This window comes from Lynx canadensis, chromosome E1, assembly GCF_007474595.2.
Source record: "Lynx canadensis isolate LIC74 chromosome E1, mLynCan4.pri.v2, whole genome shotgun sequence".
Lineage (NCBI taxonomy): Eukaryota > Metazoa > Chordata > Mammalia > Carnivora > Felidae > Lynx > Lynx canadensis.
The window spans coordinates 5,258,404-5,273,143 of NC_044316.2; the positions used below are offsets into that span (position 1 = coordinate 5,258,404).

The 14,740-nt window shown below is 54.5% G+C and overlaps 1 protein-coding gene across 3 annotated transcripts in view; it reads left to right on the forward strand.

Moving 5' to 3' along the window:
- The window catches only part of SHISA6 (shisa family member 6), a 278,102-nt gene that overhangs the window by 23,299 nt on the left and 240,063 nt on the right, over positions 1-14,740 (forward strand). For all 3 annotated transcript variants that reach the window (XM_030296725.1, XM_030296726.1, XM_030296727.1), the window contains exon 2: positions 1,451-1,611. In XM_030296725.1, coding sequence (XP_030152585.1) covers positions 1,451-1,611 — 161 coding nt within the window. The remainder of the gene's footprint in view (positions 1-1,450; positions 1,612-14,740) is intronic.

Consider the following 14,740-nt stretch of genomic DNA (forward strand, 5'->3'; position numbering starts at 1 on the left):
GTTCTCCCTCTGCTTGGTCCACCCAAGCGAACGAGGGCAGTGACACGTGTCTGCTCCTCCCTTTACAGCCTGAGAGAAGAGAACGCCAGCCAGGGGCAGGCGTTTGGAACATCTGAAATTGCTACATAAACGCCAGTAAATGATAAGATTGCCACGTTGATGCTCTTTTCCTCGGAAGGTTCAGCATGTCAGAGGCGGCATAATGGAAGACAGCAGTTCACGCTGGGACACAGCTTTAGACTGACGTGGTTGTCACTTTGCAAGGGATCGGAGTGCCGGGCTCTGGAGGCCCAGTGTGAATGAAGCCTTGGGGAGGACTGGGGTGGGCCGGGGGAGGCCTGGAGGCCCCAGGGACACCCCGGGTGGACGGAAAAGCCTTTGCCTGGCTTGTACGAAACAGGGATGCACTCAGAACTGGGGACGTGGCCCTAAAATCGCATTCTCTACGTGGTGGTCTCTTGAAACGTATCCACGCTCACCTTTGCGTCCGCAGACGATCCATCCCTGCCTCTCTCTGTTTTCCGTCAGTAGTGGTCACGGCCACATGCCACACAGCACACCCACAGAGCCAGTCCTGTTTGAAACCAGGTGGGGGAGCGATTTCCCCTAAATTGTGAGCCGTTAGGCGACAGGGACTGTGTCCTATTTACCTGTGTCTCGGCAGCAACTGACGCGCGCTGGGTCCTCCATAAACGCGCATTCGGTCGTCCGAGGGATGTTTTGAGTGGATAAAAGCTGCTGTCTCGGGGTGGCGGGGTCTCCTGCGGAAGGGGAGTTGTGTATCCCCGTTTCTTCCTCTCTGTGTTTGTGTATTTTCCTGTGTGTGTGTGTAATCGTTGCCTCCTCTGGACTCCCGTTGTGATCCTGGTCTGCACGGCTCGTGTGGTCTGATACTTACCCTGTTACCTACACGGCCCGTCTTTACAGTTAAGTCACCCCTTTTTCAGATGGCGGGAGCTATGTGCTGGGTCACCAGCATAAAGTCCGTGCTAGCCAGTGTGTCTGTTTCAGCGGGGCGATTGTGCCCCTGTTATGCATAGCCTGCTCCTACAGACGAGGCCACTGATGCCAGCCCTTTCCTGCGGTGGCATCATACTGACCGGGGGTACAGATATCTGCCTGGCATAAGGGGGTGTTTGGGGAGCTGGTAGTCTGAAAGGGCTCATGGGAAATAAAGACGGAAACCATAATCACTGCCTTTTAGTGCCGATACCGCCCAGGCATGGTGACCTCTACGTGGGTTAGGGTTAAGGTTACGGTTAGGGTTAGGGTTAGGGGTCCCCCCGGGACCAGCAGCAGACACAGCTCGGACTACTGAGGACCGGATACTGTGTTTTTGTCTCCTCCCATAACTCTGTGCATCAAAGGGCCCGTGAAAGCAAGCCAGTTTCCTCTGTGGTTGTGTATACCTGCTTCTTGAATCTCACTGTGTGATCTCCTCCTTGTTTAGGGCTCTGGCCGACATCTTAAGACAACAGGGACCAATCCCCATAGCACACTGTGAAAGAGAAACTATCTCAGCTATCAATACCTCTCCCAAAGAGAACACACCGGTCAGATCGTCCTCCAAAAACCACTACACCCCCGTGCGTACGGCCAAGCAGACTCCAGGTAAGCGAGCGCTGATCGCCTTGTGTCTTTGCTGGGGGCTGGTGAGAGGTTTCGGTGATGTGTTGTCCCGGTGGGGCAGGTGGCAGTATGTGTGCCGTGGGAGACTCTACTGGGCAGGCGGGCTTGCGGATGCGTCCTGGGACCGTCTCTTGGGGAGGGACTGACGCGTCAGGACTGGAGGAGAGCAGCGATCCAGGGCATCCGTGATTGCGTGAGCGGCCGGCATCTTCTCTTGCCTGAAAGGCAGCTTGTGGTGGGCATGGTAGAGTGTGGTCACCCACTTGCCCACGTGGTGAGAAGGTTTACCTTGTCCAGGATGCCAGGTATGTGACGAGAAATTGCTACGGTCATTTGTAGAGATTTCAACTACTGGAGTCTCAGAGGGTAGGGATTATGTCTGTATTACGGGGTGACTTTTCCCTGTGCCTGGTAGATTCCCCGGATGTGTGACAGTTGCCGTATCATGGCGGTCATCGCTGTAACCCCATGAAGGAAACTAAGTGGGGTGTATTTTCCTTGTCGTATGGATCAACGAAGGAAGCTCAATGAAATTTAGTGACGTGCGCACCGTCAGTAAGATGTTACTACTAATAAAGTACCACCGATACAGTCATATAACTCACATTTATTCAAGGGCCTTGTTCTGAGCCAACTGATAGGCTGAGCATTTTACGTGTATTTTCTTATTCTTCACAGCAGTCTGAAAAGTACTTCTATTGTCCCCATTTTGTCTGAAGAACAGAAAGGTTCAGTAATTTTCCCAAGGACACATGGGGAGAAAGAAAGCCGGGCTCCAAACCAAGGCATATAGGTAACAAGTGTCAGGACTAGGAAACCCAGAAATCCTAACGAACCCAGCTGGGCTCATGAGTCCGAAGTATCTGGTTGGATAGTCTCTTTACAAGTGCAGCCGGGCAAGTCATTTCTCATCGTGATCATGACCGGACAGCCTCGCGCTGACCCCGGTCTGCAGCACAGCTTCCACGCTGACACTTGGATCAGAAATCTGGATGTCTCTCCCCCTGTGGCTTTCCAGAGGATGGGATGTTCGGTCTGAACTTCGCCTGCAATAAAGATATACAGGCGCTAGGGGGCAGTAGGTATGTTGCAAATTCAAAATGTGCTGCCCGGGTCAGTTTATTTTCCGTTCATTCTTGAACTTCGCTATGTTTGTTAAATCAGAAATCACATCCTTGTCTTTAAGGTAAGAGAGTTCGGTCTTTTGAGAATCTGATGAAAGTTAAGGACGTTCTCCTTCAGAACTATTCATTATGTGTATATATATATATATGCACACACACCTATGTATTCATCCAGCATTTTGAATACGATTTGGACCCTTGCAAAGTTAGAAATCCCTGATTTAAAAGTCAAGATGAGAACTCTACTTCTGCAAAAAGTCTAAGATGGCATTTTTAGCCTTGATGTTCATCGTAGATGCTTAAAATGTAGGCAGTAGAAGGAATCTTGGCAAAAACATCTGGACCAGTAGTTCTAGCTGGATATTAGGATCACCTAGAAGCTCTTAAAAATGCCGGTGCCCACGCCCCACAAATTAACCTGAATTCCTTAGGGAAGCTGCTGGCATCATTACTTTCAAAATCCTTCCCGCGGTGATTCTAACACGCAAATCGGGTGAAGAGACCATTGGTCCGGATGGATTCCTTGTTTTATAGGTGAAGATACTGGTTCTCAAACTTGGCTGCCCATTGGCTTTACCTGGGGAGCTCTCACGATGAGGGATACCTGGGTCCCACCCCCCGGAGATTGTGATATAATTGACGTGGGAGTGTGGCCGGAGTGTGAGAGGCCAGACGCTGAGTGTTGACGTCTTGTCGGGTGATTCGATCGTGGAGCAAAGTTCGAGAATCGCTGGGTGGTGGGAATTGCCTAAAGGTACAGTTCTAACCAAGCCTTCTCTTCACCGATCGCTGTTTAATCTAACCTTGGTATCACGTCTAGCTTTGAGGAGGGTATTTTTGTTTCCCCGAAGACTCATGGTTTGAGGTCAGGTTTCTCCAGGACCTCGTTTGCCATCCTGGAACTTCGGGTCACGCCAGTATCCAGAACATCCCTGGAAGTTTACCTCTCCCCACTCTGATTTCCTCTGTCTCATTCAGCGGCCTGCTTGTTCCCAGCCACTGAGTCCAGACTGATTAAGTGGATGGTCCCGCTTTCCTCTTAAATGCGTTTTGCCGGGCAGGGAAGATTGGTCATTTTCTTCTGGTTTCTGCGTATATCCTCTCCCGCTAATCCCAGGTGGAAAGCTTACAGTTGGGGGATCCCCTTGTGTGTTTGGAGAAATCCCACCCTGTATTTTTCAAAGTGGAACTCTTCACTTGGCCTTGAGAGATGGGAATTGTTTCCCTGGTCCAGGCATGGAACCGCTACTCTCGGTAGCGGTAACACTTAAATTCGAAAGCAATTTCATGACCCTCGATGCCGGTAGCTTATAATGGACACACCGCTTTTCCAAAATGACTGATGATATCCTTGGCCACAGAATAGTACAGTTTGAGTAGGAGTTGAAACAGAATTTTACCGAAGTGTTCCAAGCGGAGATTTCCTGTGATTTTTGCCACTGTCGAATCAACAAACCACTGATCGGAAGAGTACGGTGGTGGACGTATCAGAGCGTGTGAGCAGTTTTGCTACTCGAAGCGAGGTCCGTGGGCCAGCTGTGTCAGCATGGCCAGGGGGGTTTGGTGCAAATGCAGCGTCGCAGGCTCCCGATTGCCTGCTGAAGGAGAATCTGCATTTTTTATTATCAAGTGTTTATTTATTTTTGAGAGAGAGAGAGAGAGAGAGAGAGAGAGAGAGAGAGCGCGTGCGAGCAGGGGAGGGGCAGAGAGAGAGGGAGACACAGAATCCGAAGCAGGCTCCAGGCTCCGAGCCATCAGCACAGAGCCCGATGCGGGGCTCGAACCCAGAACTGTGAGATCATGACTTGAGCCGAAGTCGGATGCTCAACCGACTGAGCCACCCAGGTGCCCCAGGAGAGCCTGCATGTTAATGAAACCACTTAGCAAGTAAAGTTTGAGAAGCGCTGGGAAGGCATGGGGTCTGAAATACACCCCCCTGTTTGCCGTCTGGCCCTATGACTTACTACGTACGTGACCTTGGCAGGTTGTTTGCCTTTCCAGGTTTCCTTGTCTGCCCCTTGAGGCGAACAGCCCCTGCTGCCCAGAGTTGTTTTAAGGATATAATGAGTTCAACCAAATAGAATACTTTTTAAACCGGTCTTGACGGGTAGCACGCACTCCATATTAGCCGCGACTGGGCTGCGAAAGTATATCCACAGCTTGTGGCAAATTAGAAAAACAAAATGTGAGTAACAAAGACATTGGTGTTCTTAGACCAGGCGGGGTCCATGGGACTGTGTCTGAGATGAAGGTCCCTGGACCCAGATGAAGGTTCCTGTGTTTGGCCCTTGCCTGTGGCTCATCCTCTCAGGGCAAAAGATTTGTAGGGCTTTGTGGGACTCAGTCAGGGTTTTGGATGCCAAGAGAATGTACTTGGTTGGGTTAGGAAATGGAGTACCCTGCGTTAATAATAATACAATGAGAGCATGAGTAGCCAAGGTACCATTTCCTGAGCACCTACTATGCGCCGGGTCCTCTATTAGATACTTTTAAGTTCTTATTTTTATCTTTTAAAGTTTATTTATTGTGTGAGAGAGAGAGAGAGACAGAGACGGCGTGAGCGAGGGAGGGAAGAAGAGAGAGAATCCCAAGCAGGCTCCACACTGCCAGCACAGAGCCCGATGCGGGACTCGAACCCATGAAACTGTGAGATCATTACCTGAGCTGAAACAGAGAGTCGGACGCTTCACCGACTGAACCACCCTTATTTATTTTCTTTAAAAGATTTTATTTTTAAGTGATCTCTGCACCCAACGTGAGGCTCGAACTCAAAACTCCGAGATCAAGACTCCCATGCCCCACTGAATAAGCCAGCCAGGCACCTCTAAGTTCTTTTAATTCCAGTAGATACTTGATAATAGAGGGTGGGCCTGTAACGTTTCTTAAGTATAGGGCCCCCTATTCCCACACTAGAAAATCCCTCTTTCCTTCTGTAAGAATCTTTTAATAACTAAGTCTTTCAGAAGTCCCTTCCCGACGAGGGGCGCCTGGGTGGCTCAGTCGGTGAAGCGTCCGACTTCGGCTCAGGTCACGATCTCACGGTTCGTGGGTTCGAGCCCCGCATCGGGCTCTGTGCTGATGTCTCGGAGCCTGGAGCCTGCTTCGGATTCTGTGCCTCCCCCCTCTCTCTGCGTCTCTCCAGCTTGTGTTCTGTCTCTCTCTTAAAAATAAAGAAGCATTAAAAAAAAAAAAGAATTCCTCCCTGACTTTAAAGGGAGATTCATAACGGAGGGTGACTCTGGACGTAGAAAATCGGTGAAGCCCGTTTCCATCCCTCCCGCCACAGATCTGGCTGTGCCCCCAGGCCTTTGCCCTGCACTGTGTGGTCCATGCAGCAGCCGCAACCCCCTCCCATGGGAGTTTGTTAGAAGTGCAGAAGCTTGGGCCCTTTCCTACTGAATCAGGATCTGCGCTTTACCGAGCCCTTCAGACGATGTGTAAGCACACTAAGGCTGAAGAAGATCCCTTCAGCAACAGCGAGCCTCAGCCCTGGCCGCACGGTGGAATCCTGTGCACCGTTTTGAAAATACCACTGCTTGGCCCTCACCGCAGAGATTCTGGATTAATTGGTCTGGGGGGTGGGGCGGGGGGAGATGGGCAGGCGAGGGGAACGTCTTGAGGGCTGTGGAGCGTGGGTGCATCTCAAGACCCACAGGTTCGAGCCCCGCTGGCCCAGGCTAGCGGGCTGCAGGGACACGTCCTCCCCACGGCAGGAGGGAGTGAGGAGCAGGTGCACTGAGAGGGGGAGGGGCCGGTCTGCAGCTCTGACGGGGACACCTGGGCAGCGGCAGGGATGAGCACAAATACCAGAATTGATTGGGGGGTCAGCGAGCGCCAGGCTTCGCGAAATGTGCTGCGTCCGTAGCTGAAGGTCCCCTGAGCCCGTCTGGGGGCAGCTGGGAGAGCGCGGGGAACCTGCCCCTCACGGAAGCCGGTGACACCACGTGTTGGGGTTCCAAAGTTTGGATTTCCCACCTCCCCTGACCAAGAGTGGCATCAGCTGGGGGAAATGAGCAATCGGTCATCCTGCCTGTTGTCAAAGCTGTGCGCTGTGATGGCAGACGAAGGGAGCCGGGGGACGCGACTGCATAAGCGTCGTGGAGACTGGGAATGAAGCCTGGGCGGCTGGCCGAGGGGCGCTTTGTCACAGCCCTGCACGGCCTGGCCCCTCGCTGCTCCTGTGACCCCCTGTGCCTCCCGCCGGAACCCAGACCCCGTCCCTCCCCATGTCGAGTGGGTGCTGGCCTTGGGGGTCTTTCCCTGTTTTGTGTCTCTGGCCGGAAGCTTTCCGTCACCAGATCTTTGGGCGGTGACGGCTGAGGCCCAGACGGCACGGCCCTCCCTGACTTCCCCATCTGCGCCCATCCCCTACCTTTTTCTTCCAGGCACTTAGGCCATCCAGCATCATGTATTTGTGGCTTCGATGGTTCGCTGTCTTTGTCCCTGTCAGGACGTAAGCTCTGCGTAGGCAAGGGGTCTGTCTTTCTCTTCTCTGTGGCGTCCCCGGACCAGGAAGACGCGGTTGCTCGGATGGACGTAGGAGCCAACGCGCAGGGGCTCGTCACGGAGCTGCGTGCCACAGAGACCCCATAAAGGGCTTCTCTATAAAATTAGTAGGGAGTCGGTCACTCAGCCTGGCAGTCTGGTCATCCGGTGGCGAGCTGAGCCAAAGGCTGTGGTTCTAGCACCCAGGCTTTTCACCAGGCCCGTCTGGCTCTGTCCTCCTGTCTGGGGCCGACCCAGCTCTCCGGGCTCAGCGTGGCCGGAGGCTGGGAGTTCGCTTCCCCGGCTGGGTACAGAGGGGCCCCCTCCATTATGGCCACTCTGTCAAGAAAGACTCTTGTGCGGAGAGAGGTCTCGGGAGCTCAGGCAGCTCAGAGCCCGTTTCGGGCTGCGGGCGAAGCCGGCCAACCTGGGCCATGTACCTGAACTCTGAGAAAGTTCCGGTCAACCTCAGCCCCTGGTGGGAAGTGGGATTCTTCTTTCTCAGATCGCCCGCCCCCCTCTACTCCCCACCCCAAGGTGACAGGACTGTCTCGTTACTATGGGGGATGGAGAGGACAGCCTCGTACGACTTTGGGGCGCTAAGGGGATGGGGAGATCAGTGGAGCCAACCTGGACTTGGCCTGTGGGGAAACTGAGGCACACGGAGGTTGCCTAGGGGAGAGGTGGAAGGGTGGGGCCTCAGCGCTGGAGCTGGAAGTGTGGTGTGTGAAGCTAGAGAGAGCTGGGCGTGAGTCCTCCCTGCCCGGTCACAGGCTCTAGGGCCCAGGCTGTGTTGCCTCCGTCCCACGTCTCTGCAGTGAGGTAACTGGCACCCTCCTCCGACAGCCATTGATGACCGAAGGGAATAATAATCTGTGTATCTCAAGGGCACTGACTTTTGTCTCAGTGGCTACCTTCACTGTTGTGACTGTCCTGTCATCATCACCCACACCTGCCATTCTCCTCTACCTTTTCTTTCTTTCTTTTGAAAGAGGCACACGGGTGGGGGAGGAGCACAGAGAGGGAGAGAGAGAGAGAATCCCAAGCGGGATCGACACTGTCAGCGCAGAGCCCGACGTGGGGCTCGAACTCAGGAACTGTGAGATCATGACCTGAGCCGGAGTCAGATGCTTAACTGCCTGAGCCACCCAGGCGCCCCCCTCTACCTTTTCCTTTCTCCTTCTCTGTCTTCCTGGCAACTGCCAGGCATCCCTCTGCTTCCGCTCTTTTTCACGGTCTCCCTGATCGTATCGACTGGGTCTTTAGCAGTGACTGGTTCTCAGCTGCCCTGTTCGTTTTGAGGACCTTCTGGGCCGTTCCCTGCCACTCCTGAGTTTTCTCTTGGCAGTAATTTCTTTCCAAACCCACGCCTGTGGTTCTGACAGTCTCCTAGCAGACTGGCATGGCCTTTCCCCACCAGAGATTCATGGCCCTTGTCCGGATGTTGGGTTACCTCCCTTCCCCCCACAGCTTGCCCTCCCTCACTCTTACAGCCATTGTCTGTGGGTCCGTGTCTGGGGATGATGGAGGCTGGGCCATGGGCCGACCACAGCAGCCCCATGACACAGCCACTCTCACTGTTCCCTCCTTGCAGGGTCTGAGAGACCCACAGAGTTTGCTGAGTCGAGGCTGGCGGTGGAGAAAAGGCACATCACTAATCCTTGATAACATGAGTCGCATTAATTAGTGCTTAGAACGGAGTTCATACAAAGCACCAGGCACCACGTAATGCCATTTATATCATTTACTCAGCGTGACCCTGTGAGGTGGTATCATAGTTGCCCCATTTCACAGGTGGAAACATTGAGGACAGGGAGACTGGAGACCTTGCCTAAGGCCACGGACACAGTCCTTGGTAGAGAGAGGGCTCCCAGCCAAGCGGGTTTCAGCCACTGTGCTATTGAGCTCTTCTATTACTATTTCTTTTCAAGCTTATTTACTTACTTCTTTAGAGAAAGAGAGAGAGAGAGAGAGAGAGAGAGAGAGAGAGAGAGAGAATCCCAAGAAAGATCCTTGCTATCAGCACAGAGCCCTACATGGGGCTTGAACTCACGAAACGCGAGATCACAACCTGAGCTGAACCCAAGAGATCACGACCCGAGCTGAATCCAAGAGTCAGACGCTTTACGGACGGAGCCACCCGGGCTGGGTGCCCCTCTTCTGTTACTTTTCTGTTTCACTGACATTTCCTTATATCCCCATCACATTGAACCTGGACCACAGGACGTCCTTCATGTATGCCTGGCAAAGAATCTGCCATTACACTTGACCCGAGCTTGGAAGCATCTAAAACTGGTTTTGGTCTCACTCGTTGGGAAAACACGGGGTAATCAGGCCGAAATCCACTGTCACTCTGGCCTCCCAAATAGTTTATCATGGACCCGATGTTGTCCTGGGTCCTGGCAGGGGGGGGGGGGTCCACAAATGGAGCCCTGTGGGTTCCCCGCCCCCGGAAGAAGTGTGGACCGGCATGTAGACATCCTCACAAGGACAACACCAGGCGTGGGAGCAGAGAAGGGAGCGGGGGACCCGAGGTTCTGCAAGGGCTGGCATGCTTGAGCGGGTTTTGCAGGATGCCTAGGAGTTCCAGAGGCTGGAAAGGGTAAGGTGTGTGAATAGTGCAGGCAGCCTGCCCAGATCATCAAGGGTGGAAGATAAAATCCGCAAGGACCGTTCAAGCAGCCCGCGAGCCCTTTCTATGGTCTGGACAGAGCCAGCCGGCAGCCGAGCTTGGTAATAAGCTCGTGTGACAAGTAGGGTTCCCCTTTCTTATGGAGGGACCTGCGTTTTACCCTCTGTTCCACATCAGTGTTGGCCGTCCCAGTATTCTTTCTTGCTTTCCTCTGGGTTGTGGGGCACACTTCTAGCTGAGTGATTTGTGGCCAGTGAGACGGCCACAGAGTCTGTGTCACAGCTGTTTCCCGTTTGCGTTCTTGCTTTCGTGCAGTTTCCCGTAACACTGGCTCCTTTCTGCCAAATTCCACCACTCGGGTTAACTGTGCCTTCACCCAAGAATTCAAGGCAGTTTGGGGGGTGGTGACAAGCATAGACGATGGGGCCAGACTGTTGTGGGGGGGGGGTCCAGACTGCCTCGATTTTCCCATCTGTGAAACGGGGTTGGGCATAGCATCTTCCTCCTTGGACTGTTGTGGGAGTCAATGAATTTGAGGGAAAAGGAGTCAGGGCAGCGTCTGACGTAGGGGAGCACTGTTTTCAGCCTGCAGGGGCTCATGTGTTGGCCACTAGGCCACCCGTGGCTGTTGAACGCTTAGGACTGAAATTGGGGGGCGTCTGGGTGGCTCGGTTGAGCATCTGATTCTTGGTTTTGGCTCAGGTCACGATCTTATGGTTTGTGGGTTCGAGCCCTGCGTTAGGCTCTGTGCTGACAGTGTAGAAGCTGCTTTGGGATTGTCTCCCTTTCCCTCTCTCTCAGCCCCTCCCCTGCTCATGCTCTCTGTCTCTCTCTGTCTCTCTCAAAATAAATAAGTAAACTTAAAAAAAAAAAAAGAACTGAAATTAAAATGTGTTTCAGAGCCTCACAAACTTCCAACGGTTGGTTTGGAAACAAGAATGTAAAATATCTCCGTGATTTTTTTCTGTTGGAACGCAAGTTGAAATGATAGTATTTTGACTATATTGCATTAACTAGAATCGATTCTTACAATGAATTTCTTTGTTTCTTTTCCTTTCTTTCTTCCTTTCCTTCTTTCTTTTTTTTTTTTTTAACATGACCACCAAAAAAACATAAAATCACATTGATCCAAATGTTAGTGGTATTGAGTGTCTATTTGGGTTCACGTTTCATTCACGAAAAAAACAAACCCTTCGTGGAGGTTATGCTGTGTTGGAGGAGACAGGAAGTATGCCAGTAGATAACTTTGGAGCGTGCTGAGTGCTCAGACACAAGCAGTCAGGTGATGTGTTCCAGGAACACTGGGGGGGGGGGGGTTGTCACTTTTGACAGCGTTGTCCTAGGAAGTGCATTTGAGCTGGTACCTGACTGGCAAGCAGGAGTCAGCCATGGAGAGACTTGGAGGAAGAGCATTCTAGGCAGAGGGAATAGCAAGTAGCAAGTGCAAAGGCCCTGAGGTAGCATGGTTTCAGTCCAGGGCACTCCCAGCAGGGCTTGGCAAACTTTTTCTGAAAGGGGCCAGGTTGTAAATGTTTTAGGCCCTGCAGCCAGAAAGCCTCTGTTGCCACTGCTCAGTTCTGCCATGGCGCGGAAAGTGGCCACCGTAACAGGTACATGACGGGCTCAGCCGGGTGCTCACAAACCTTCATTTACAATAACAGGTGGTGGGCAGGACTTGGCCTGGGGGCTCTAGTTTGTCAACCCTTGCTCTCACCCTCACTCTGAAAGCCACAGCCGCCTTCTGTGTGGCGTGTGAGCAGGGCCACATCCCTCACCAGGGTGCTGTCCGGGAGCTGGTGGCCGGCCCACGACCGTGAGCCCCTGAGGTGCTTTGCAAATGCCAGGCCTCCCTCCCTTTCCTCCAGCTCTGGCCAGGGTGTTGCTCGAACCTTTTTTACAGCCAATGGAAGGGGTCCTAACGAGGGTTGATGAATTAACCACATCAGAGCGAGACTAGGGTTCTCCGTGGACCTGAAGTTCTTGGAGGGGGGTGGGTGGTTATTGATCACCCGGGTGATGAGGAACAAACGTTCTTATTAAGCGTATAAGCGGCCCACCAGGTGGAGGGAGGGACGGATGGCATCCCCTGATGATGACAGCCGCAGGGTGCGAGATACCCTGGGGTGTAGACACCCCGAGGTCACATCGCACAAGCCCGTTTTGCGGCGCGAAGCGTAACCTTCCGCTGGTCGCCCGCATCGTGTTTATTTCCGGGCCCGCATCGTGTTTATTTCCGGGCTCCAGACGCGTCTCGCCCTTGATCTTCACCCCCTCCCCTCCTTCTCTAGGAGCCGAGCTCCTCCAGCGTGTAATGCGCTCCACTCCCCACTTTTAACTCACGAGGACCGCCCTCCCTCCCCACCGCATCCCTCCCCCTCTCCGCCCCCCCCCCCCCCCCCCCCCCCCACAGCCCAGCCGAACTTTGCAAAAACAGCTGTCTACACCTGCTGCCTCTACTTCCTCTCTCCTCCCACCCGCTTCTCAGCCCGGGCGGGCGCTGGCTTCCGTGCCCCTCCGCTCCACGGCCTGGAGACCCCCCTCCCCACAGCTTTGGGGGTTCAGGGAGCTGGCTCCGCTGGGCTGTGCAGCCAGAATAGCTCCCCTGCCCCCACCCTCTCGAAGCCCAAGCTGCGGCCCCCAGAGCCCGTTCAGGCTTCCCGGGCACGCCCTGCTCTGTGCTCTGGAACGTTCTGTCTGCTCTCCCCCCGCCTTGCCCGCCTCCCCTTACCTCCCAGGTCTCAGCTGAGCCACCACCGACCCGGGGGGTGCAAGCCCCAATGACGCCCCACACCCTGGGCGGCCTGCCCTCGCAGAGCGTCAGGGAGCTGGGTGAAGAGCGTCGGCCCCGGCTCGCCCTCCCCCTGGCTGTAGGGCCTTGGCCGCTTTACTTAACCTCTGCGTGCCTCAGTTTCCGGGTCTGTAAGCTGGGACAGCGACATCTCCTCTGCCTGTTGTAAGTGAGAATTAGAGCCTGTGTGCCAGGTGAGGTCTGTTCTCAAGCCCCGTGGGGCCTCGGTGCAGCTCAACCCGCCGTCCCTGGGGCCTGGCCTGCGTGCAGCGCGGTAAACGTCCCTTTGGTCGTGGTAGGGGGCTGCAGGTCACCGCTCCGTGTCAACGAACAGAGAAAAACAGCCGTTTGTGGATTGCATCGAAAGCACCTTGCATCCAGACCCGGGGCGGATCTAGAGACAGACATGCCTGCTGTTTCCCAGGCTCGTGTTTGGACCCCTGCACTCCTGTGGCCTGTGGTGGGCACCTGACTGTGCCAGGAGAGGGACGTGGTGCGGGGAGGCCTGAGAGCCCCATCCCTTTTTTGTAAAGTGTTGTTATGGCGTGATGATTATTATTTTTTGAAGTCTGCTTATTTTGCAAGAGAGAGCACGAGCGCAAGTGGGGGAGGGGCAGAGAGAGAGACTCCCAAGCAGACCCCACACTGTCAGCACAGAGCCCGACGTGGGGCTCGAACCCACGAACCGTGAGATCATGACCTGAGCCGAAGTCGGGCGCTTAACCGACTGAGCCACCCCTGGCGCCCGGAGAGAGGCCCATTCTTCAGTGACGTTAACGACTCTGGGTGCTTGGTAACACGCTTTCCGTGCACTGACTTATTTGAATCCCGTAGCAGCCCTAGGAAGCAGTCACAATTATCATGCCCACTTTGTAGATGGGGAAACCGAGGCCCAAGGGCTTCAGAATCCCGGTGGAAGTTCACACAGCCAGGAGGGGGCTGGTCGGGGCTCTGAGTGCAGGCAGTCTGACCTCAGACCCCAAGCCCTGAAGTCAAACTGATCAGAGGTACAGACGGGACGCGGGGAGCCCCCTTGCAGCTGCCTGGAACCCGTCCTGTGGCCGGGGGTCGATGCCGGCTCCTGCTTGGCACGGTATGCAGACTTGGGGTTTGTGGAAGACGCTAGAAGGGGCCGATGTTTTCTCCGCCAAAGGGCACATGTTTTCATGATGTGAGCCGCTCACCTCCAAGGCAGAGACCACTTGGGCAGTGCTGAGCCACTCACCCCAGGATGCGTTTAAGTAGGGTGGGGGCAGCCCCTGGGTGTTCTTGGCTTCGGGAGAGGCTCGCCCAGCCACCTCTAGGGTTTTTCCTTTCTGAGAATATAACAGGAGTGGTAGCCAGCACCTGCTGGGGGCTGCTGGGGCAGGGTGTGGATCTGGCCCGGTCTGCCCCATCCGGAGCTCACTCAGCGTCCACAGGGCTTTGTCTTTCTCTTGGGATTCTGTGACCCCTGGGGTCAGAGCTCAGGCAAACCCAATGACCGGATCGCTGTCCCATTCTCTGTGCCAGGCTTGTTACAGGACCTCGTTTATTCCCGCTTCAGAATTCAGTGCCACTCACAGAGTGAGTCCCAAGCCCCCGTGTGCCGATCCTGGGGGTCCTGGAGGGCGGTGGTGAATAGCTCTTCCCAGCCCAGGAGTGCCTTAAGAAGGGGTGTGCCCGGAAGCAGAGCCTTCCAGAAGCCAGAGGAGCTGTCCTTGTTCTGACCAGCTGCGCCCCTGAGGGCCCCATCTTGCCTGGGGACCTCAGGGACTTGGCCGGCTTGGTCAGAGTGGACACCCTGCCCACGCCCTTCCTGCCAGGGAGGCAGCCTGGGTTGGGGGGGGGGTGGGGGTGCAGACGGAGCCCGCTCTCACCATATGGCCGGGGGAGAAGGGAGAGTCACTGAGCTGGCCCACTAATTACCTGCCGCGCCCAGGAAGCAGAAGGATTTAGAATGTGTTCTGGCTGTTACCAAAATGAGGTGCAGGGGAGAGAGAAAGACAAGGCACTGCGGACAGGGTTAGAATTCACAATGACCTCGGTGAGTTGGCAAAACGGAGGGACCGGCAGAACGCGCTCGGTGCAGCGAGGACACGA